Genomic DNA, 25,712 nt, shown 5'->3' with positions numbered 1-25,712 from the left:
ACGACAATTAGGTAATACAGTGACATGTAAGCATTGTAACAACTGTTTAACACAATTATAGTGAGAGTGTAACATAGTTAGAATTATTAAAACACTGGATTATGGCTTGCATCCAATGCAGAGCTAAGTAAACATCATGTCAGCACAAAATTCAGAGATTTCCACATACAGTCGTACCTCAGAAGTCAAATGCCTTGCGAGACGAACATTTTGGCTCCCGAACGCAGCAAACCTGGAAGTGATTGTTCTGGTTTGTAAACATTCTTTGGAACCCAAATGTCCATCGCAGCTTCCAACTGGCTGTAGGAGCTTCCTGCAGCCAATCAGAAGCCGCGCCTTGGTTCCCGAACGTTTTGGAAGTCGAATGGATTCCATTCGACTTCCAAAGTACGACTGTATACACGCTCCTCCATTTAAGCAAGCAAGAGTCATTATCCCATATCACAGTCCAGGGTGACCTTCTAGACAGGCAAAAGCCCATTAAGAGGGCAAAGAGCAAGACCAATGGTGGTGTTGCCTGGGGAGGGGGTTTTGGCAAAATGAGAATCCCAAGGTCCTGATAGACAGAAATAGAGGGCCACATTTGATGCCCAGGCTGGAAGCACCCCATCAAGGTCATTGAAAATCTGGCTGTAAAAGGCAGCTGCCATCATCCCTGACCATTGTCCTTGCTTGCTATGGCTGATGGAAGTAGGAGCTCAGAAACATCTGGAGGGCCAGATGTTCCCCACTCCTGCTTTAAAAACCAATGGATTATTCAATCTTCACTGCCACTACTGGAGCAAAAAAAGAAGGCTGATGTAAATGGCTCAGAGACATGAGTCACATAGTTGTTAGGCCCTATTAAAACCACTTTGGTCAAGACTCTCTGGACTTTCTCTCTCACACACACATATACATACACATCCCCACCTGTTTTTCATGATGATAAAGCGATGCCAGTGTGTACGGCAAGATCTGCAGCACTGAGAAAGGGAAGCCTGTCAGGGCGGCAGAAACAGTGACGATGACAACACTCTGAGAGAAGCACATGATGATGGCCATCAGCGGGAATAAGGCCACACTGGCTAGGTAGACCATTCGTGTCCCAAACTGCTTCACCATCCGGTCCATGATTGTCGAGAAGATGATGGAGATGATGCACTGGAGAAAGAGGCCCAGGCTACCCATTCGAATCCCTGAGAAGAGACGTGTTTACATTGGGTGAAATGGAGAAGAGCCAGGGGCCATAATAACAAGATAGCTAGGTTCATAAAGGCAAATAGCTGCAATGCTTTGAGTGCTAGTTCAGCTTTCAGTCTTATCAATTTTTAAGAAGTGTTTCTTAGCTGTTCCAGTATAGAAGTTCTCATTTCACAATTAAGAGGTGGGCAGGATAAAAAAATGAATGCATTAAAACGAAATATGCTTCAGTAGCAATGGAAGGGCCAGCACAGAAGACATCTGTCACTCCTCTTGGTGGAACCAACAGATAACCTACATGCAGTAAGTCAGGCCTAAGTAGACTTCAGTTAAAGGATTTGTCAACGTGTTCATTTAAGGAGGTAAGTATAAAGACATCCAAAGATTTGTTTATTAATTTATAGGACAATGTCCTCTGAAGACTTGGACTTTCCTTTATGCATTTCCCATAAAACAACTTGACATTGGCCACGGCTCTGAGATTGTTGAGCATCATTGTGTGTACACAATTGACCCTCCAATTCTGCAGAGCCTCAAAGGCACCACCAGGATATAAATGTTAAATATTACTTACATTTAAGCTGGGTCACCCAGACCTTGAAATGAACTATTATATGGGAACAACAGGTAGGCAAGGGGCCAAGTAGCTTTAGCAGAAGTATTCAAGAAAGCCTATTACTAAAGCACCTTTTTAAGTTAAGGAGAAGAGGCAATAGATCAGGGGTTGCCAACAGGTGTTCTCTGGGTGATGTTTGCCCACAACTCCCTTAGGCCAGAGCCAATATAGCCAGTGATGATAGCTGTTGTGCCCCAGTAAGATCTGGAGGGCAGCACATTGGCTATCTCTGGCTTTGCTCCTTGCTGGTCTCCAAAGTCCATGCAACATAAAAGGGAATCTAGCTGGAGCTGATGGGAGTTGTAGTTTAAAATGTCTGGAGAATACCAGCTTGGGGAAGTCTGCAGAAGAAATGCTGAATTCCTTTTGAGATGCTAACACTCCAGAAATCCTTATTAACCTCCACAGGGAGCTTTCATGGCAAAATAATGTCCAAAGCTGCTCTTATGAAAGGCAATTTTGTTTATTCATTATTAATCTGATATACCATCTTTCTTCCCAAAGGAGCCCAGGTCAGCAAATGAATTTACTGAGCAGAGAATATGCTCCATAGGAGTGACTTTATGTGCTGGAGGATGGCAGCTAGATTTCATGCTTTAGTTAAGTGCAATTAAAAAGCTGTACAGCTTTGTACATATGAGGTCCCTAGCTCAGTCCCCTTCATTGCAAAAATGGTCTTGGTTTGCAAGATAATAAATATACTTCTGCCCAAGATTCAGTCATTACTACTCTACTTGGTCCTACTGTGGACCTAGTTCAGTAGTACTCTGGTCTGATTTTACTGTGTACAAGGCAGACCTGCAACAAATGAGAATGGTAAGCTACACTCCTTAGCTGTCTTTCCCCACCACCACCCAAGGGGGGTTTCATAGGATCGGTGCCAGATTTAGGGCGCCGTGGGCGGTTCACCACACAAGGTGCCAAGCCAAGAGGACACAAAATTGCGAAGATCTACAATTGCAAAGATCCATTTGGGGGGCACAAAATTTTGGTCTAGCACAGGACACCATATTGCAAATGATTACCAAATTCCGCTCCTGATAGGATCTTAACAAGACAGTGGGTTGCAGAAAGATATTCTTAAGTTGCATGTGGCTAGCACATCGTATGCTTTTGAGGTCTTGTCTTTCACATCACATACACCAGGAACAGGGAACCTGTGGCCCTTCATATGTTGTTGGGGCTCCAACTTCCATCGGCCCCAACTAACATGGCCAATGACAGAGGACATCTAGAGGGCCACATATTTCCCATCCCCCAACTTTGCTCTCGTCACGCATAGAAATGACTATACAGGCCAATGAGTCTCCCAGTTCTTTTTTTTTTTTTAAACCTGGCTTTAGATGTTTGGGGTGGGGAAGAGATTCCTTTATAACACAGTGGGGGAATTCAGGCTATAAAGATGATCACTAACCCAGGGCAATTCAGCAACTGCACTGCTGAATAAGGTTTTAGAACTTGGTTTCCCAGATCTAGAGCCAACACTATCACAGGACCACACTGAAACCTGCTGGCCTCATTCCACCACCCATTCCTCTTTCCCTCCACTTCCTGCCTCCTTCCCAAAGAATCCCACGTTGAGCAAGAACCAAGAATTTGCAGTAAATAGAAAGGGTAACTTTATGAAAGTCTGCTTTGCTCGCATAAGTTATCAGAGGTAAGAGAAAGAGTTTTCCTGTTGCATAATTCAAAGGTCTAGGTGCTGAAACTTGCTGTAATGGAAGCATAAAGCATTTATCCCCCCCAGAAATCAAATTACCTTCATCGTAGTGTCGCCTGGCTTCTGTGCCTGGCTCAGCTCTGGGAACTCCCTGATACAGTCCTTCCCCAACAAAGTCTGTGTAGAACAGCATGAAGGTCATGAGGGCCATCCAGCTGCAGAACTCAGCCACGAAAAGCTGCCGGATGACCTTGGGGATGCGGCAGCAGACTCCGTGCAGGCGTGGGGCTAAGGCGCAAAGGCTCCTGAAGGCCTGGACCAGATGCCTGGTCCTCAGAAAGTTCTTTGGAAGCCAGCAAGAGCAGCAGGCCAGAGGCGGGGACTTGGAGGAATCCTTCATTGCAGGGCCTGCCAGCACTTCTACCTGAGCTACCACTTCCTCCGTGACAAAGGCAGTGGCCAAGACGCAGCTGAGGAAGATGATGGTGAGGAGGCTGAAGAGGCACTCCTCCTGCCTCCCCAGGTAAGGAGCCAGGAAGCTACTGTCCCAGTCAATTGCCGGCAGCAGGTACCCAATGCAGCCTCCCAGGCTAACCATGAAGGAATACATAGCAAAGGCCTGCCGGCAGTTGTCAGGCTCCTTGAAGAGATCGGAGAGGAGAGCCTCCAGAGGGGTGAAGCAGACTTGGCCACAGAAGTCAAGCAGGCCAATGCCCGTTATAAGGAAGGCGATCTCCAGGGAGCGGGTATCCAAGGCAATGAGGCTGGCCAGTCGTTGTGCATGAGGGATGATCAGAAGGCTCAGTAAAACTCCCAGACACAGGACCCAGATGAAAGGCCGCCGGCGGCCATAGCTGCTATGCCATTGGTCGCTGGCGGAACCAATGAGTGGCACAAACACTAGGCCCAGAACTGGCCCAATCCCTGGAATTAAGGAGAGGAAAATAACATTTCATCAGGCGGAAGAAGTTGACAAGATAGTCACTCTATAGGCCCATGAGATCACTCACATAATCTGGGGAGAGACTCAGTCAAACTTTGGCCTGGAAAAGCAGGGCTCTGGCCCCAACCCCATGAGGCTCACTGGGTGGCCTTGGGCCAGTCACTGTCACAACATAAAAACATAGTATTAAAAAAAACAACCCTGCAGGCTTCCAGGGAGAGGTGCACAGCCACTTTGCTGCTTCCTGATTTATTTTTTAGTCTTGTACCTCTTGTACCACCCAAACCAGACTAAACCTTGGCTACTGTTCATAGTTAGTGGCTTATCATGACATGCAAACTAGGCCTCAAGTTTCACTAAGTGGGCATGCATTACAGTGTGCACCATATCTAGAGATTCTGTTTCACTACAGATAAAGCCCCAGTTTCCAGCGCACAATTAAAACTGTCTTCTCTTCCTCCTGGAATTCAGGCTCTTAGAAGCCCTCATGTTTGGTATCCAAAGTGAATTCACCATTACATAGCTGTCAACTTTCAGATTTAAAATAAGGGATCAGCAGCCTCGAAAATAAGGGATCAGCAGCCTCACCTGTCCCGGGGACAGTCTACAGGATATCTAACAATCCAGGATAGCGGGAAGCAGCGGGAAACGGCGCTGGAATAAGGGAATTTCCCGCAAAAAGGAAGGTTGACAGCTATGTCATTCCCTGAAAACCAGTCTAGTTCTCTCTTAAACCTGCCTGGCAGGTCCTCTGGGGTCATTACCATATTGAGGCCCTCCCTGTACACACAACAATAATGGGCATTGTACATAGCAGGACTACAGTAGACTTCTTTTCCACCACACTAGATCTCACACAGAAAATGGCCATCTAACAATAACATGAATAATACCACCTACCCAGAACCATAGTCATGAACTTCTCCTCCACTCCCACTTCCAACAAGAGAGGTGGCACATAAGTGATGCCGGCAGCCAGACAGACTTCCAAGCCAAAAGTCAGGGAGTTGACCAGTAATAGCTGGGCTTTGCGGTTCTGGAAGAGCATGCTGACCCAGGCCCTCTGAGCCATGCCACCGTTGCACCGCAACATCAGAGAGTTGTGCGCACCTAACACTGTTCTCCTCAGGGTGATCCAGAGCAGGATTCCAGAGTCCTATGTTTTCTTTTATGGCTCAGTAGCAAAAGGTCTGCAGCCATGTTATAGCCAGCAGTGGACAACTTCTGAAATGTTGCTCGCTGGTAAAAAATCAAGAGTTTTGGCTCAGGATGAGAAGATTAATAGCCTGGACATCTTCCAGTGCTTCACATTCTGCAGAAGGAAAGAGAGAGAGGAAAAAACTCAGCATAACATACATCAGTAGCAAATTTTCTGAAGTGGAAACACTGCTAGATTGCTATGAAACCATAAAGCAAACTCCTCTCACCCTCACTGCAACTCTTTCCCACCTTCAAAACATGTTTTAACAGCAGCTTCCTTGTTCCCAATAAAGAATGATCTTCCTCCACCTGGCTAAATCAGGGGTTGGGAATCTCTGGCTCACGGGCCTTCTCAGGCTTGGCACAGATCCCAATTTGGCCCACAAGGCTGTTTACCCACACACAATGCCCACCTGCCCCACACCTGATGTCATACGTGACATCCTCAGGAAAGGGGCAGGTGCTTCCAACTGTAAATTGGAAAGGGAGACTTTCTCTCACCACCAGTCAATCAGCTGGCTGGCCAACAGCACAGTCAGTCCTAGCTGAGTTGCTCTCGCCACCAGGCACAGCAGAAAAACAGAGTTTGAAGTCAGCTCTTATCAGCCGATGGGTGCTCAGCTCAAGCTCCCTGGAATCAGCTGCACTACTAAGTTCCCCATGGGGAGCTCCATAGCCAGCTAATCTTTGAAGGGGCTTGCAAGGAGCCCTTTTGAAGTGCAAGGATCAGCTGATCTGCCATGCTTCAAAGCACTACAGGTCACTGGATGAATGGGCTACAAAATGGGAAATGTAGTCAAACATGAGCAAATATAGAAAACGATGCACATTTGGGCAAAAGAATCCTCACAAACCAAGAACGAGATCCAGAGTTAGGGTGGAGAGCTCAGCAAAAAGGTCAGCTCAGTTTTCAGCAGCTATGAAAAAAGACTATGAAAAAAGCAATTTTCATGCTAGCAATCATTATGAAACGGATCACTGCACTGCCAGTATTATAAAGCCCTTCTACAACTCTATGGTGCGGCCACACACTGTGTACTGTGTACAGTTCCAGCCATAAAATCTCAAATAAATAATTGTAAAACTGCAACAAGTGAAGAGAACAACAACTAGAATGGTGGGGTGGGGTGGGGTGGAGTGGGGGCTAAAACATCTCCTTTACATCCAAGTCTTTTTAGTTAAAAGAAAAAATGTGAGTAAAACAGACATGACCGAGGTTTATAAAATTATGTACTTTGTGCAAAAAGTGGACAGAGAAGACTTTCTCTATCTCTCATCATACTTGGACCTGGAGGTCATCCAATGAAGCGAAGTGGCAGGAAATCCAGGACTTAGAAGAGGAAGTATAAACACAGTGTATGATTCATCTTCGGAATTCACTGCCCTGGGAATGTGGTGATGGCCACTAGTTCGGTTTTAAAAGAGGAAACATCTAGTTGGCAAACATGGGAAATAGGATGCTGAACGATAGGTCTTTGGGCTGATCACGGAGAGCTGTTCTTATGTTTCAAGCATGCATAAACATTAAACTCAGTAGGACAGGCTTCCAAGTAAATATGGACATGATGGCACTGCAAGGGTATATAACCCTTTCTGCACCTATTGGGGAGTAAGACCCACTGAACTCACACACACTTACTGTACTTTTAAAGAAACACAGCTGCAGATGGTTGCACCAAGCCAAACTCACCACCCTCTGACAACACAACCAGGGTTTTTTTCTCCCAGCCAGAACTCAGTTCCGGCACGACTCTATTGCGAGCTCTATTGCCATCGTAAGAGAACAAAGGAGACATCCGTGTTGAGTTCCGGTACCTCTTTTTCTAGAAAAATAGCACTGAATACAACCACCCAGAGATCAGGTAAGCGCCACTGCCCCTTAAGTCTGATACGGAAGAAACACAAATAGGATTGAGCTTAGCAAGTTTCCAACCTGCTGCATTTTCATTCATGAAGAATGAATTTGTTGTGGAGAGAGAAGAATGTGAAGTGCCATTACTACATACCTGTACTATTAGAACAGCAGTGCTGCGTAAAGGTAAAGGGATCCCTGACCATTAGGTCCAGTCGTGGCCGACTCTGGGGTTGCGGCGCTCATCTCGCTTTATTGGCCGAGGGAGCTGGCGTACAGCTTCCGGGTCATGTGGCCAGCATGACTAAGCCGCTTCTGGCGAACCAGAGCAGCACACGGAAATGCCGTTTACCTTCCTGCTGGAGCAGCACCTATTTATCTACTTGCACTTTGACGTGCTTTCGAACTGCTAGGTTGGCAGAAGCAGGGACTGAGCAATGGGAGCTCACCCCGTCGCGGGGATTCGAACCACTGACCTTCTGATCGGCAAGCCCTAGGTTCTGCGGTTTAACCCACAGCGCCACCCGCATCCCTTGCAGTGCTGCTTAGGAATTGCTAAATAGAATATTGTGGCATATGCTGGATATTGAGTGAAACGAGTGGGAGGGGAATGATCATTAAGAACCATGAACAAGTAAATTATGTGGAAGCAAAGGAGGCAGACTTTTCTATTTAATTTTTGCTTTTTGCTAAAGGCCCTGCTAGCAAAACGGGGGAGGGGGGGGGAGAGAATTGAGGCTTCCTCCTCCTTCCAAACGGGTTTCATAAAAACAAGACAAAAGTGTATTTAAGGGGTTGACGAAGAACCTGAGCCTCAGGTCTTTTGCGATGGGCCCTGGATCCTTCACACACACACACACACACACACACACACACACACACACACACTTTTAAAAACATTTCTTCTCTTTGCTTACAGAATGGCTTTGGGCCTAAACCCAGATAAACATATATAAATTAGCATATACAGCTTTTATGCAAAGTTGGTTGCATAGAGCTGTGCCCACCCCAGTCCTTTGAGGAACTAGCTGTGACACCCACTGTCTCCAGGACATCCTCCCAGTGCTGCTCCCATTCAAACTCAAAGCTTCCTCCTGAGCCCTTCCCAGCAAAGAAAACACACCAGACCTTCTTATTGGTTGTCAAAATGGGGGCACATAGCTGGACGAAACAGATGCTGTTTTGTTCCATATCCTCCAATAAAACCAACCCACTAGACCCTGATTGTAGTTAATATACTGATTAATCTGATGCCCGAATTACTTCCATTTATTTGCCTTTCAAACATTTCCCCTCTCTACCAGGCAACTGCTCAGTCATGTATATGATAAGAGGAAAGAAGCATGCAGACAAATAAGCATACACTTCTTTTGAGAGAGAACTTTAACCCTAACCATCATATGCCTGATACACAATCCACCTTTGCTAAGAAACAAGAGAAACACCAAAATATAACAGTAGGTGGCGCTACTGTCTCTAAGACATGCCTTACCTGTTGCTATAAAACTGGAAGTTTAATATTCCATCATAATGAATCCCTTTAACATGCAGTTTATCCTTAAACCACTGTGTCTTTGCTGGAGCTCTGAGGCTATTACCCACAATATATAGGTCGCAAAGCAGTTTTCCCTTACTAAGGGGACTAAGCCAATGAGCAAGTTTAGTCTTCTGTTAGAGGCCAAAATCCAGTGTGCATCACATGCACTCAAATGCCCCCCCCCCAAAAAAAAACTGGGGCAAACGTATCCTACCAGTTCCTGAACCAGCATGCAAAGATCATGGGCATTTACAGTTTTTGTGCTTCTATGTCCAAATCCACTGGAGTTAGGGAGGTGTGGAAGGAATAGAGCTCAGTGGTAGGACATCTGCTTTGCATGCAGAAGGTCTCAGATTCAATCCCTGGTATCTCCAGGTAGGCCTGGGAGAAATCCCTGCCAGAAATCCTGGATAGCTGCTGCCAGTCAGAGTAGACAGTATGGAGCGAGATGAACCAACAGTCTGACTTATTATATGGCAGGCTGTAAATAAGAATTCTACAGCTTTCTAAAAGGGTATGCTAAAAAGTGGGGGGGGGGTTTTCTGAGGTCACTTAACCACAACGTATGAATCAGACACATCTGGTGCCCACAGATACTCCCTTTTCTTTAGAGGAATACAGTATTCTTCCAAATTTAAGGTTTGTTCTTCCTTTCTGGACTCTTTGGGTCATTTAATAAAAGGGATAGAAATCTTAAGTGAGAAACACCCTCTTAAAAGCAGGCAGGAAACAGCCCTCTCAAGACAGCTTGAGGTAGTCCCGTTTCCTAGAACGGGACACACAATGACACAGAGCCCATGTGACTTAGGAAGCATCCCTCTCTTGAGCAGACCACGGACATCTGAATTGGTTTGTTCAGGAGAATTAAACCAATGGCCAGTCCCCAGCACTTGTTATCATCATGAAACCTGCCCATGTCAAATTTTATTAATTGACTTAATTAAAGTATTTTAAAAGCCTTTCAGGAGAAGTATCCTCATGGGCTCATCACAGTGATGTTCAGTTTAAAAGTCAAATGATAAACTTCTAAAACAGGCAGAAGCAAACTCGGCCCTCCAGATGTTTTGGGACTACAACTCCCATCATCCCTGACCACTGGTCCTGTTAGCTAGAGATCATGGGAGTTGTAGTCCCAAAACATCTGGAGGGCTGAGTTTGCCTATGCCTGTTCTAAAACAAAATTTAAAAGGGGGACCAAGATACCGTACACCGCAAACATTCGGGGTTTGGGAAGCAGTTAATGGAAAAGTTGCCTGAATTTTTCAAGTGTTAAAATATGAAGAGTTCTGCCTTTACTGATCTGGCCGGCGGCACCTCTCATTTGCAAGGCGTTATCCCTGCAGACTCTCCGGAGACATTGCCACATCAAGACTTACCTATCTCACCTGGGAAAGTGATGACAGGCCTGTCACTGAGTTACGTTCTCCAACAGCCAACCAAGGCAAATGGCTGCATGATGCATGCAGGTAATCCGCAAGGCCCACGCCTCTCTAACTTCTTCTGAGGTCATCGTATATACAGAGGAATAACCCAGGAGAAGCCAACTCCTATTAGTTAGTTAACAGCCTGAAATTTATGTGGCTTTGGAGAAAGCCTGTGTGTACAACTGTATCCCAGGCACACCAACCTTTCCCCAGAGAAGCAATTATAGCCCTTAAAGGCTTTGCTTGGAGTTGAGAAGTTCATGGGGCTGTCATCTTCATTCTACACATAACCGGTGCAGACATTTTCATGCCTGACATCCTTCCCTTCTCCAAACAATTCATTCACCTCTCACCCATCTTCATGGTTTTTAATGAGACTACAGAAGAGCACATTTCCTTCATACGCTTAGGGGGGAAACCATGACCAAGGTAGAGGGAGAAGATGCACAAGCCACGTAGAGCAAAACAGGGGAAAAGTTAGCTCACGGCACTTTGAGGATGGAAGCCAACTGAAGATCCTTCATCTCCTAAAGGGAGATGCTATAGACTCCCAATGGGTTTGTTTTCTTCCTCGAATATGGAAACCCATCTTTACTGTTAACTAACTGCGGAGGGGAGAGGGTTGGAATGTGGGCAGATATCATCATGCAGATGTGAGGAAGTTTCCCCAGCTTTCAAAGCTGGAAAGGATAAAACTATTTACACCCCAAAGTTGTGTTTCTTGTGGGATCACAGACTTGTAGAGTTGGATGAGACCAAAGGGGTCATCTAGCCCAACCCCCTGGAATGCAGGAATCTTTCACCTAACGTGGGGCTCAAACCCTTGACCCTGAGATTAAGAGTCTCATGCTCTACCGACTACTTTCTAATAATTCTGAGTAGTGACCCACTTGGCAAGGGTCAGTTCTTCACATCTGCAAGATTTACTCAGTCGGCAAATGAACCCACCCATCCACATATCCCCCTCCATACATATAAAGGACACCATTTTCCTAATTACATTGTTGATTAGGATGGTTAGTTGGAGCACTGGTATGAGATTACTTCCCACACACAGACACAAGTGCTTTGAATTCATCAGTCCTATATGATTCAACCGAAGATGAAAGCACGGACTGCGATGAAGGATGTGTTGAGAACTTTTGATCTTACGCATTAACTAAGTCCTGTTAAGTTCTCTTAACAAGTTCCCCAGATGACAGGGATGGTTAGAGGACACACATTTGAGATACTGTAGCACACTGATTCATATACAGTGGTACCTCGGGTTACATACGCTTCAGGTTACACACGCTTCAGGTTACAGACTCCGCAAACCCAGAAATATTACCTCGGGTTAAGAACTTTGCTTCAGGATGAGAACAGAAATTGTGCTCAGGTGGCGTGGCAGCAACAGGAGGCCCCATTAGTTAAAGTGGTGCTTCAGGTTAAGAACAGTTTCAGGTTAAGAACGGACCTCTGGAATGAATTAATTACTTAACCTGAGGTACCACTGTACCACTGTAGTACTTATTGGGGAAACTGGTAAAGCCTGAACCAGACAATCTTCTAGGTCTCTCCAGTTTCTGCAGTTCCCTTACCAAGATCAATAGCATAGCTCAGTCGGTAGAGCATGTGACTCTTAATCTCAGGGTCCTGGGTCTGAGCCCCACATTGGGCAAAGTTTCCTGCATTGCAGGGGGTTGGGCTAGATGACAAGTCTATTATTCTGCTTTGCTTCAATACTAAACACCAGACAAGTCAAAACCCAGGATCCTGATGTTCTCTCTCACATGCAACCCTAAATTCATACCCTTTAGCCTGGATTTATTGGCACACATTGAAGGCAAGGATGTGTTAACAGGCAGAAACTGAGAGAAATTCCTGGCTACCACATAATTCCTTTCCCCTACTATAGTAGTTTATGGGGTGGGGGGAATGTGTCCCCAGTAGAATTTCCTGCTGCAATATTTCAACAATTATATGTCACACAGCCATCAAGCTTTGGATGTGAAATTCTGCTTCTCTCAAAAGAAGCACGGAGGGGGAGGGGGGAGGGAGATCAGAAGAATTAACAGGATGAAACAGGAAAACACAGCACACAGTTAAGAAAGCAACAGGAATATGCTATTCCTGCCTCCAAAAACTTCTGAAAAACCACCACTTATCTCTAACGCGACGAACAAACTCACCCGATTCTCTTCTGAGGCTGCGGGGCAACAGGTGAGCTCCCAGCACATTGGTTTCATCCCCTCAGACAAAGCTTCTTCAACAAAGTGAGCCTGACCCAGACACAGAGAGTGCACCACTCTAAGAGGTAGTGCATTAGTTTGCAGAAAGGAGGAGGAGTTAACCTATACTCAGCACACCTATCCTATTTGGTTTGGGAGCCCTCCCTGCCTTTTTTTCCCCTCCTGCTGCCATCACCAAAGAATTGCATTGCAAACCACTGTATACTGCAGACATGAAAAGGCGATAGATCAGGATCTACTGGTAGATTTGCAGTAGATCAGCAAGGGTTTCCGGAACAGCAATGGTTTGACAACATCACCAACAAAATTGCTTTTTAAAAACAGCAATTAGTACTGCAAACCAATTCCTAAACTCGGAATGTGCTCCAAGAAACCCTGAGCGAAATGTCTGTTGCTCCTGCCTTTTTGGTAGGCAGATCTTGGGGTTCTAGTAAAAAAAACCAAAGCTGAAGTCTGCCAAACCCTGTTTTACAGAGAGAGTGCCAGATGCAACATTGGTGTTCCACTTACAATGTGCTATGTGCTTCTCTTTCTGGAAATATCACTGTGACACGGAGCAGGAGGCCTTCTTTAAAAGCCTCCCAGTGCTAATGACAACTTTCCCTGTCCGGAGGGCTCCTCAGTCTTTCGCACTAGCATTACAGACAGTAATCCAACAGGTGAATGAAATCCCTGCATTTCATGGAAAGCAATGCTTCATTCTGCTGAATTTCTTGCGCAGATGTTAAAAAGGCGCAAGAGCCCTACCCAGGATGGGACTGTGGGGGCCCCAGAAGTGGAAAGCCCACCTTGACAGCACAGGTTACTGTGAGCACTGTCTTCAGAACAGAAGAGTTGGTACTGTAGTGGGATGCAAGATCATTTGCAGAGAACTGGCATGGAATAAAACCTATGTCCCACTTATGCACTCCATGAGCAGCTCACCCAGTACGATGTCACTGACTCAAAGCCCCTATATAGGAACTGGTCTGCTTATCCCTGTTTTCATCCAAGTTTCATAGATGCCAAGAGATCTGGCTGCTACGCCAAGTTAAGGCTTTGGTCTGGGACCGTTTGAATTAGGACAGAACTAAAAAGGAAGAACTATCCAAGGGAGAACCAATGTTGCGCTGTTCCTAACACAACTGCGGCTTATTTCCGAAAATCTCCTTTTTTACTGCAGTTTCAGGTGCAAACTTAGCATGGAGAACAAGCAGCAACCTGGGCATTGCCCCCCATCATTAAAAGAATGGGGTGGAGCTGTCCCGGGTTATTTCTCAGTTGTATGGAAAAACTGTGGCGGAAGGAGGGAAACTGTTAGGATAATTTGATACTCTGCATTTGGCAGGTGCCAGTTTGGCTACAAATAACAGTCCCTGCGGAGAACAAGCATATAATATAAACCACTGATCTCCACCACAACAGGTTTGCTGGCAGACCGGATCTGTAGGCACGCAGTCAAATGAGATGCTATATAAGGGAAGAGTCCCAGCCACAGAGGTACATTTGGAGCCCACCACGCTGAAAATATAGCAGTGGTCCTGTCACTGTAATGAAGCTGTCCTGTTCACACCTTTGCTGGCCACATGCCCACCTGCCCCTCTCCAGAAACTCTGCGTCAAAGACCCGGGAAGGACTGTAGCCTGTAAGCAGAGGGCATGCAAAAGTTTCCAAATTCAATCTGCTGCATCTCCTTATCTGGAGCCTTGAAGAGCCACTGCACAATTGACAATGCTGAGCTAAATGGACCATTAGTCTGGCTTGGTATATGTTCCTATTTTGAGAGGCAGTGTGGTGTAGTGGTTAGTGTGTTGGACGACAACCAGGAAGACCTGTAGCTGAATCCCAACCCAACTGGAAAGGGGCTCCTGTAGCAAGCTGCCACTCAGTAAATGACTTGTATTCACATTCCTGGCAAAGAGTGTATCGTGATATTCTGTATACTAACTAGCCCAGCTTACTAAATAGGTGCTAAATTTAATGGTACAATGAAAACTAAACTCCACACTCAAACTGTCTCTAAGTAAATAGATGCAATTTGTCCCAGTGTGTTTAATCCCCTCCAAGATTTCCATTTTTTTTAAAAAAAACACAGTCAGATGTTATCTTGCTACTTTAAAGGCATATTCTGTTAAGCTGTGAATTATGAATACATTCATAAACCATCTGCTCTTTGCATTATTCTTATGCAACATGCAGTTTTATTAATAAAAAAATAAGCAACTGCCTTCTATGAATGCAGTATAGTCACTGGTGTCTAAACAGATCAGGCAGAGAGCTGAGACGGGTCTGCTTTCTCCTGAAAAGAGTATATACAGTACAGTATACACAAGCCCTACCTGATGAAAAATGAACTACATTTCCCCCCAAGAAACAACAGAACAACGCCTCATAAGGACTGCGTGCTGCTTGCGGCCTGCTGCCCAGGAAGACTCCCTGAGTGAGTGCTTGTGGGCCCTGCTTTTGCCACTTACCATCTGGCTGGGGCGGGGCCTGGGGCCTCATAAGGACTGCTTGCGGCCTGCTGCCCAGGAAGACTCCCCTGAGTGAGTGCTTGTGGGCCCTGCTTTTGCCACTTACCATCTGGCTTGGGGCGGGGCCTGGGGCCTCATAAGGACTGCGTGCTGCTTGCGGCCTGCTGCCCAGGAAGACTCCCTGAGTGAGTGCTTGTGGGCCCTGCTTTGGCCACTTACCATCTGGCTTGGGGCGGGGCCTGGGGCCTCACAAGGACTGCGTGCTGCTTGCGGCCTGCTGCCCAGGAAGACTCCCTGAGTGAGTGCTTGTGGGCCCTGCTTTTGCCACTTACCATCTGGCTTGGGGCGGGGCCTGGGGCCTCACAAGGACTGCGTGCTGCTTGCTGCCTGCTGCCCAGGAAGACTCCCCTGAGTGAGTGCTTGTGGGCCCTGCTCTTGCCACTTACCATCTGGCTTGGGGCGGGGCCTGGGGCCTCACAAGGACTGCGTGCTGCTTGCGGCCTGCTGCCCAGGAAGACTCCCCTGAGTGAGTGCTTGTGGGCCCTGCTTTTGCCACTTACCATCTGGCTTGGGGCGGGGCCTGAAGCCTCATAAGGACTGCGTGCTGCTTGCGGCCTGCTGCCCAGGAAGACTCCCTGAGTGAGTGCTTGTGGGCCCTGCTTTTGCCACCTACCATCTGGCTTGGGGCGGGGCCTGGGGCCTCACAAGGACTGCATGCTGCTTGCTGCCTGCTGCCCAGGAAGACTCCCCTGAGTGAGTGCTTGTGGGCCCTGCTTTTGCCACTTACCATCTGGCCTGGGGCGGGGCCTGAAGCCTCACAAGGACTGTGTGCTGCTTGCTGCCTGCTGCCCAGGAGGAGTCCCCTGAGTGAGTGCCTGAGGGCCCTGCTCCTCCCTGCCACTTACCACCTGGCCCGGGGCGGGGCCTGACAGGCCTCACTAGGACAGTTGTTACTGCCGGAGAGGCACAGAGTGTTTTTAAAATGTTTTTTAAAAATTTTCTTTGGATTTTTTGTATGTGGGGGGTGGGGGTGGGATGGATGTTTGGTTGGGCTTGGGGAATTATTATTTTTTTTATTTTGATGTTTTTGTAATTTTTACATTTTTTTGTTTGTATTGTTTTATTGGTTTTGTTTGTTTGTTTAAGTTGTTATTTTGTTTTTAGGGGGAGGGTTCAGGGCTGCCGGGGAGTGGGCCCCAGCCCACAAAATGGCTGGGGCATGTTCCACAGGGGGGGATGCACTGGGACAACCGATCTCAGTGATCACGGGTAGGAGGAGGAGTTACGCTAAGACCAGACCATGTCATTACAGAGGAGGCAGGTTTAGTCGTTGTCTGAGGACTATCCCTGCCTCCGGGTCTGGTCCTGTCCGGATGGATACTAGAATCAGCAAGGGATACCCACGTGACCTGAAGGTGCTGCTGTGCAATGCCAGGTCAATGATTCGTAAGACCACTGCCATCCATGACTTGATCATGGATGGAGGATTTGACCTGGCATGTGTAACAGAGACTTGGTTGGATGAAGCAGATGGGCCTGTCCTTGCCGCTGCTTGTCCACCAGGTTTCTCTTACGCACAGCAACCCAGGTCACGTGGGCGGGGAGGGGGGGTTGCAGTGATTTTTAGGAAGTCATTAGTTTGCACCAGGCGTCCTATTGGGAAGACCCAGTTTTCTGAGTGCATGTTCTGGAAGTTGGGCAATAGGGGCAGTACAGGATTCCTTTTGGTGTACCGACCTCCCCGCTGCACCAAGGATTCCCTGCCTGAGCTGCTCCAGGTCGTGGCGGATGTTCTCCTGGAGACACCTAGCCTGGTCGTCCTAGGGGATTTTAACATCCATGCCGACACGACCTTACAAGGGGCCGCTCGGGACTTCGTGGAAAGCATGGCCTCCATGGGGCTGTCCCTGAATAAGTCTGGCCCAACCCATAGCCGTGGACATGCCTTGGACCTGGTGTTTACCTCTATGGATGTTGGTGATCTGACACTAAGTAAAAGCGAAATGAAAGAAGTGCCATGGTCAGATCACTTCCTGGTGCAACTGGACTTCTCTGCGACCCATCCCCTCTGCAGGGAGGTGAGACCAATTCGGATGGTCCGCCCCCGCCACTTAATGGATCCAAATGGTTTCCAGAGAGTGGTAGGGGATGCTTTATCCCATGTTGATGGCCTTTCAGCCGATTCCCTGGTGGCCCGCTGGAATGTGGAGTTAACCAGGGCTATTGACTGTTTGGCTCCGAAGCGCCCTCTCCGATTGCATGGAGCCCGGACAGCCCCGTGGTTTTCCACGGATCTGAGGGCAATGAAACAATCGTTGAGACGGCTAGAGCGCCGGTGGCGGATAACTCATTCCGAATCTGACCGGACACAGGTTAGAGCTCAACGTCGAGCCTACCAAGTGGCGATAGCGACGGCGAAGAAGAATTTCTTCACCGCCTCTATTGCATCTGCAGAAAACAGCAGCAGGAGACTTTTTCAGGTGGTTCACAATTTAGCGGAACCACCTGCAACATCGGGGCCCAGTACGGGCCACATGTTCTCCTGCAATGATTTTGCAAAGTTTTTTGCAGATAAAATCGCCCAGATTCGGGAAGAAGTAGACTCCACCGTGGGAGCAGGGCCGGGGCGGGAGAGTGCTAGAGTTCTGTCTAGTCAAGTTGAGTGGGATCAATTTCAATCTGTTACCTCCGAGGATGTGGACAGGCTGCTTGGACGAGTGAAACCAACCACCTGTCTCCTGGATCCTTGCCCATCCTGGCTTATAAAAGCTAGCCGGGAAGGACTGGGCGATGGGCTTCGTGGGGTGGTGAATGCTTCCCTCCGTGAGGGAGCCTTCCCAGACCCGCTGAAAGAGGCGGTTATTAAACCGCTTCTTAAAAAACCATCTTTAGATGCGGCCACGATGGCCAACTATCGCCCAGTCTCAAATCTTCCATTCCTGGGCAAGGTGATTGAGCGAGTGGTTGCTGAACAACTCCAGGCACGCCTGGAAGAAGCGGACCATTTGGATCCCTTCCAGTCGGGATTCAGGCCTCATCATGGGACTGAAACTGCCTTGGTCGCACTGGTTGATGATCTCCGGCGGGCTAGGGACAAAGGTGAGAGCTGTTTCCTAGTTCTGCTGGATCTCTCAGCGGCGTTTGATACCATCGACCATAGCATCCTTCTGGACCGTCTTGAGGGGCTGGGAGCTGGGGGCACTGTTATACAGTGGTTCCGCTCCTTCCTCCTGGGCCGTGTTCAGAAAGTGGTGGTGGGGGATGAGTGTTCAGACCCTTGGGCCCTCACTTGTGGGGTGCCTCAGGGTTCTGTCCTCTCCCCCATGCTTTTTAACATCTATATGAAGCCGCTGGGAGAGATCATCAGGAGGTTTGGGCTGGGTGTTCATCAGTATGCGGATGACACCCAGCTCTACCTCTCTTTTAAATCAGAACCAGTGAAGGCGGTGAAGGTCCTGTGTGAGTGTCTGGAGGCGGTTGGAGGATGGATGGCGGCTAACAGATTGAGGTTGAATCCTGACAAGACAGAAGTACTGTTTTTGGGGGACAGGAGGCGGGCAGGTGTGGAGGATTCCCTGGTCCTGAATGGGGTAACTGTGCCCCTGAAGGACCAGGTGCGCAGCCTGGGAGTCATTTTGGACTCACGGCTGTCCATGGAGGCACAGGTCAAATCTGTGTCCAGGGCAGCTGTTTACCAGCTCCATCTGGTACGTAGGCTGAGACCCTATCTGCCTGCGGACTGTCTCGCCAGAGTGGTGCATGCTCTGGTTATCTCCCGCTTGGACTACTGCAATGCGCTCTACGTGGGGCTACCTTTGAAGGTGACGCGGAAACTACAACTAATCCAGAATGCGGCAGCTAGACTGGTGACTGGGAGCGGCCGCCGAGACCATATAACACCGGTCTTGAAAGACCTGCATTGGCTCCCAGTACGTTTCCGAGCACAATTCAAAGTGTTGGTGCTGACCTTTAAAGCCCTAAACGGCCTCGGTCCAGTATACCTGAAGGAGCGTCTCCACCCCCATCAGTCTGCCCGGACGCTGAGGTCCAGCGCCGAGGGCCTTCTGGCGGTTCCCTCATTGCGAGAAGTGAGGCTACAGGGAACCAGACAGAGGGCCTTCTCGGTAGTGGCGCCCGCCCTGTGGAACACCCTTCCAGCAGATGTCAAAGCGATAAACAACTATCTGACATTCAGGAGACATCTTAAGGCAGCCCTGTTCAGGGAAGTTTTTAACGTGTGACATTTTACTGTATTTTTGGTTTTTATGGAAGCCGCCCAGAGTGGCTGGGGAGGCCCAGCCAGATGGGCGGGGTATAAATAATAAATTATTATTATTATTATTATTATTATCAGAACTTCCTCACCTGGAAACCAGGTAAGTGGGCTGGGCCTCAACTTGATTTAAAGGGGGAAAGCTAGACAAAGGGAAGGTTTAAAAGCACAGCTTGGGAGGACAGCACAGTTCTGATAATGGCCAGGCAATCAAACAAGCCTGGATGTTTAGCATTCCTGCAGTTTCAGGACAACTCTCCTCCTATTTTGCTCTGCAAAGTCGTGGAAAACAGCTCTTTTTCTTCATGGATGTGCAAAGTGGACAACAGTGACAGAGCAAAAAAGATAGTGAGGATTCTACAGCAGCTGCCAAGCCCAGATAAAACACTTCCCCATTTAGATACACACACAACTTTCCAGCTTCCAGTCAGAAGGTTTTTTTAGAAAATGTTCTTGGGCAGGGACAAAATCATTCAAAATTCAAAAAATCCTTCCAAGAGGAGTTACTCTCACCAAAAAAGAATAGGATTTAAAACTGTGCTAGTATCCAACTGTATTGTAACATCAAATATGCACTTAATTCCTTTATCATTTACAGCATCTGTTGAGAACTGGAACTTTTTAAAGTATCTGTATGCTGCTTTTTCACTTTGCAGTCTCTTCAAGGTGGCTCACAATAATGAGATTCATGAACCCTCAATCTATATCTGAAGTTCAGAGCTGAGTGTACCCCAAATCATCATCATCATCATTATGTATCCCAAATGGCACCATCTACACACAAGGAAAGTCTTCAGGAAAATATATGGGGGGGCAGAGGAATGACACACCTAAAACAGTCCAATGTATACAAAGCATGCTCAGTGATCAAAGATTGCTGGGTGACTGCTGGGTGGCGTAATGGCTAGAGTGTTGGACTAGGACCTGGAATAGCAGGGTTCGAATCCCCACTCGGCCATGAAGCTCCCTGCCTCCCGCTGCTGCCATGCTACTGGGAGCTAAGCCATGGTTTGGCTTAGTAATGTGCATGAACCCAGGCAGGCTCATGGTTTATCTCCCCCCAAATAAATCATGAACTGTAAACTAAGAACAAGCTTTGACTAGAGTTCATGGTTTGTTTGGAGTGAAACAATCCACGAGCTCAAGTTCTCTCAGTAACAGGGAAGCCGCAGAAGACGGGCAAAGCAGCGGCTTTTTTATTATTATCGTGCACCAGCACATTTGCTCATTCATGCTAAGGCATAGTTTGGCTTAGCACTGTGTGCTAACCAGGCCTAAGTGCCCAAGCTCTAAAGCAATTAATCTTAACTATGCTTACCTGGATGGGACGTGGGTGGCGCTGTGAGTTAAACCACAGAGCCTAGGACTTGCCGATCAGAAGGTCGGCGGTTCGAATCCCCGCGACGGAGTGAGCTCCCGTTGCTCAGTCCCTGCTCCTGCCCACCTAGCAATTCGAAAGCACGTCAAAGTGCAAGTAGATAAATAGGTACCCCTCTGGCAGGAAGGTAAACGGCGTTTCCGTGCACTGCTCTGGTTCGCCAGAAGCGACTTAGTCATGCTGGCCACACGACCCGGAAGCTGTATGTCGGCTCCCTCGGCCAATAAAGCGAAATGAGCACCGCAACCCCAGAGTCGGTCATGACTGGACCAAATGGTCAGGGGCCCCTTTACCTTTATGCTTACCTGGAGATGCTAAAGGTTGAACCTAGGGCCTTTGCATGAAAAGCAGACGCTCTACCATTGAGGTACAACCCCTTCCCCTAAGTTGTCTTCTTTCAGCTAACCATAATTATGACTAACCACAGTCATAATTCAGACATAATGTTTACCTCCATTTAAGGAGCACCAATCACTGTGGCTTGTCTCCGGTCATGATAAACCGTGGTTTTATCATTAGTCCAAACAAGCTGCTTGTTAGTAGCACGTTTATGAAGTCTGTACTCCACAACTAGGCAAAATCTGAACCAATATTAATGGAGTAAAGGCAGGGCATCACATTATGTTTGCTGACTGGGAATGGTTGTGGAACACCGGTATTAAATTCACGGCATGTAATGCCTTAAAGGAAAACATTATGAAAATGGTTTATAGGTGGTACATGACCCCAGTCAAGCTGGCAAAAATTTATCATTTGCCTGATAATAAGTGTTGGAAATGTAAAGAGACTGAAGGTACCTTCTATCACCTTTGGTGGACATGCCCGAAGATTAAGGCCTTCTGGGAAATGATCTACAATGAAATAAAAAAGGTACTTAAATGTACTTTCCCTAAAAAACCAGAGGCCTTTCTCTTGGGCATTGTCGGCCAACTGGTGCCAAAGAAGGACAGAACTTTCTTTATGTATGCTACAACAGCAGCAAGAATACTCATCGCAAAGTATTGGAAGACACAAGATCTACCCACTCTGGAAGAATGGCAGATGAAGGTGATGGACTATATGACACTGGCTGAGATGACAGGCAGAATCCGTGATCAGGGAAAAGAGACGGCGGAAGAAGAATGGAGAAAATTTAAAAGTTATCTTAAGGACTATTATAAACTTGATGAATGCTAGAATGTTGAGGTTTTCAGGAAAAAAGGGATACAGTGATATAAGACCAGATTATAGAAAAGATTAAGACGACAGAGGTTGGAAAGGAATATGTAGAAGTTGCTAAAAAACTATGGACATTGGGATGCAGAAAGGGGGGGGGTATGGGGGAGTCCTGGAAAAGAGGTTTATGAAAAAATGTTATGAAACTATACGTGTTTGTATGTCTTTTTAGGTGTTTGTTTGTCTTTAAAAAATTCTGTAAAACCAATAAAAATTTTATAAAAAAAAAAAAAGGCAGGGCATCAGTGCAAATTTTGAAATATATGCCAGCGCAAAGTACAGCAATTCCCTCAGGGCAGCTGTGTTAAATTAAATTCTGGCATCTCTTTCGGGTATTTTTATGAGTACGAAATTGGACTAAATTTGGTTTTTAAAATTAAATAAAACATTGCGGGACATAAACGTGTGAAATTGTGTGACTTGGCAACTACGCATAGTTTTCTTTTTAAAAAAAGATAGATTTAAAAAGTGCTAGCCATAATCCAAATCTGCCCTCCCCACATGGAAAGCAGGAGGGCACAAAGGCCATACCTGTGAAGGACAGAAAACTGGAGCCAATGGGGTGGCAGATGACGCCCCAAAAGCAAATGGGCACCGCAGCAAATCCTCTCCACCTCCCCACCTCTGTTCTGCTCATACTCTCCAATGCTCACACAGGTTCCCTCAGCTACTGATCTACTACCAGTGCAGCATTTGCCAACCTTCCAAATGTTCTGCACTGCAACTCCCATCAGCCTCAGCCAGCTGGCTCGGGGTTGATGGGAGTTGTAGTCCAAAACATCTGGAGGGTACCAAGTTGGCAAGGGCTGAACTAGGGGCATTATACTGTGACTGGTTTCTTTTTAAAATAGTTAATTATAGTTAACGAAATAATTTACCCCAAAAAAAGAAAAAGAGAGAGAAGTGTGGTTTAGTACAATCTTAACAGAGGCATTCTTTCTTCTCTCTCTCTCTCCACGGACACATTCACACCTCTTCTAACACGGTGCCTGCCACAATACATGCATTCATCATGTAAAAACATGCTCCTTTCCTATTCAAAAGTTCACTGTTATATATAGATTTAAAAGCCAACTAGAACACATGTAATTAATTGACTAGTACTCCTTTATTTGGGTAACAGTCCAATAAGCTTATACATGCTGGATCTCAATCATGAATGGGGGGGCAGTTGTTATATGGTCAGTCCCTTTCGTTTCCAGTCTCTGGACTGGAATTTAATTTTCCCCCAGCCTTGTCCCTGATCTCTAGCCCAGACTGTCGCTCTTGACTAGAATATGGCTCGCGTGCAGAGCAATTTGTTTACATTTAAGGCCAATTAAGGAATGGAACTCACCTGACCCTCCCCCCCCCCCAAGCCCCACTTCCTAAAATGTGTTCTGTAGCAGGGAAGGGATGGAAGCACAGTTGTAATTTATTTCATTTCATCTCCCTGAATTAGCTCCAGGTTTCCGGTGAGCTGAGGCCTCGATTACATTACTGGCCCTATACCAGGCAGCGAGGCTAATGACATGCTGCTGGAAATCCCTTATTATCCAAAGCGGAAGGCAGAAACATAGGTTTGAATATAGAAGCTTCCCTGGGTACAAACGCAAAGAACCAAGAAACCTCGCAATCTGGAAATGTAGAGTCTCCTTTCTAAGATTTACGAATCAGCATTCGGTTGCCAAATGGAGGCATTTATCAGTTCTTCCGTGAGAATTTAACTTAAGGTTCTGTACACATGTGGGCCTTAAAATGCACAGGGATCATTGTTTCGCAGTGTGCTTTTTCACAAAGCAGTTTGCAAATGTACACACCTTTGCGCAATAACGTCTTCTAAAGTGGCAGCTCCTATCTGTGTATACAGGTGGGGATGTGTATACAGTGTACAGTATACAGTATACAGTCACAGGTTAATGTGCTGCCTCCTATTCTGCCTTTATTCATGGACAAGTTAAACATGGCGATGGGGAATGGCATAGCCCAGTGGTTTTCAACCAGTGTGCTACGGCACACTGGGCTGCCTTGAAGGATGGTCAGGGGTGCCGTGGGCAACACTGGCCTCTGCCCTTCTTTCCTTCCCTCCCTTCCTGTGATGCCCCTCACATCTCTGTCTCCCAAAGGCTTGCACAGCTGTTTGTTGCAGCAGCCCTGGCTACAAGCTCCCCAGGCAAATTGTGCCTCTAGGGTTGGCCAGGGGGTGCTGGTTACCAGAAGCTGAGGCGGCCTTGGGGTCAGCAAGCAAATGGGTGCGGGAGCCCAGCCAGCCAGTCTGCCAGCCCTTGTTGTTGGAAATGGACAGACAAATCTCAGGCTCTTGTGGGGCAGTGTGAGGAGGTACCTCTCTTTGGGGCAGGGGCGGCAGCTCAGAGGACTCTCAAGGACAGGGGAGAGGAAGCTGAGGGAACACCCACAAGGGAGGGTGTTCAAAAAAGGGTGAGAGGCTGCCAGCTCTACAGGCAAGGGGTGACATAACTGGGCTCCTGAGCCCCACAGGAGTGCCACACAAAGAATGTAAGGTCAAGGGAGCTGTGGACTCAAAAAGGTTGAAAACCCCTGGTGGGGCCGTGTTCAGAAAGTGGTGGGGGGGGGATGAGTGTTCAGACCCTTGGGCCCTCACTTGTGGGGTGCCTCAGGGTTCCGTCCTCTCCCCCATGCTTTTTAACATCTATATGAAGCCGCTGGGAGAGATCATCAGGGGGTTTGGACTGGGTGTCCATCAATATGCAGATGATACCCAGCTCTACCTTTCTTTCAAATCAGAACCAGTGAAGGCGGTGAAGGTCCTGTGTGAGTGCCTGGAGGCGGTTGGAGGATGGATGGCGGCTAATGGATTGAAGTTGAATCCTGACAAGACAGAAGTACTGTTTTTGGGGGACAGGGGGCGGGCTGGTGTGGAGGACTCCCTGGTCCTGAATAGGGTAACTGTGCCCAGGTGCGTAGCCTGGGAGTCATTTTGGACTCACAGCTGTCCATGGAGGCGCAGGTCAATTCTGTATCCAGGGCAGCTGTCTACCAACTCCACCTGGTACGCAGGCTGAGACCCTACCTGCCCGCGGACTGTCTGGCCAGAGTGGTGCATGCTCTAGTTATCTCCCGCTTGGACTACTGCAATGCGCTCTACGTGGGGCTACCTTTGAAGGTGACTCGGAAACTACAGCTAATCCAGAATGCGGCAGCTAGACTGGTGACTGGGGGCGGCCGCCGAGACCACATAACACCGGTCTTGAAAGACCTACATTGGCTCCCAGTACGTTTCCGAGCACAATTCAAAGTGCTGGTGTTGACCTTTAAAGCCCTAAACGGCTTCGGCCCAGTATACCTGAAGGAGCGTCTCCACCCCCATCGTTCTGCCCGGACACTGAGGTCCAGCGCCAAGGGCCTTCTGGCGGTTCCCTCATTACGAGAAGCGAAGCTACAGGGAACCAGGCAGAGGGCCTTTTCGGTGGTGGCGCCCGCCCTGTGGAATGCCCTCCCATTGGATGTCAAGGTGATGGACAACTACCTGACATTCAGAAGACATCTTAAGGCGGCCCTATTCCGGGAAGCTTTTAATGTATAATATTTTAGTGTTTTTTGGTTTCTGTGGAAGCCGCCCAGAGTGGCTGGGGAAACCCAGCCAGATGGGCGGGGTACAAATAATAAATTATTATTATTATTATTATTATTATTATTATGGTGTGGCCTGTTCCAATAGGAGGTGATCTGAAAGTGCTCCCTGTGTACACATGTATGCAGCAAGCACTTGAGAAGTACATTCCTGGCA

General features: G+C 47.5%; 1 protein-coding gene and 1 long non-coding RNA gene across 3 annotated transcripts in view; one reads left to right on the top strand and one right to left on the bottom strand.

Moving 5' to 3' along the window:
* Positions 1 to 25,712, top strand: part of LOC308586709 — a 280,032-nt gene that overhangs the window by 136,758 nt on the left and 117,562 nt on the right. The window lies entirely within an intron of this gene.
* SLC45A3 (solute carrier family 45 member 3) overlaps positions 1 to 25,712 on the bottom strand; it is a 52,157-nt gene that overhangs the window by 4,274 nt on the left and 22,171 nt on the right. The window contains exons 1-4 of one of the 2 annotated variants that reach the window (XM_081193500.1): positions 12,586 to 12,769; positions 5,302 to 5,713; positions 3,558 to 4,382; positions 913 to 1,178 (exon numbers count right to left, since the gene is read on the bottom strand). In XM_081193500.1, the coding sequence (XP_081049626.1) occupies positions 913 to 1,178; positions 3,558 to 4,382; positions 5,302 to 5,494 (1,284 nt within the window). In that variant the 5' untranslated portion in view covers positions 5,495 to 5,713; positions 12,586 to 12,769. Of the gene's footprint in view, positions 1 to 912; positions 1,179 to 3,557; positions 4,383 to 5,301; positions 5,714 to 12,585; positions 12,770 to 25,712 lie in introns of those variants that run through there. The other variant, XM_081193499.1, reaches the window with a different exon arrangement.

Source organism: Podarcis bocagei (genome assembly GCF_964188305.1).
Source record: "Podarcis bocagei genome assembly, chromosome: 5".
NCBI classification, from domain to species: Eukaryota; Metazoa; Chordata; class Lepidosauria; order Squamata; family Lacertidae; genus Podarcis; species Podarcis bocagei.
The sequence above is the reverse complement of the archived record's forward strand: the minus strand, read 5'-3'. Positions and strand labels throughout refer to the sequence as shown.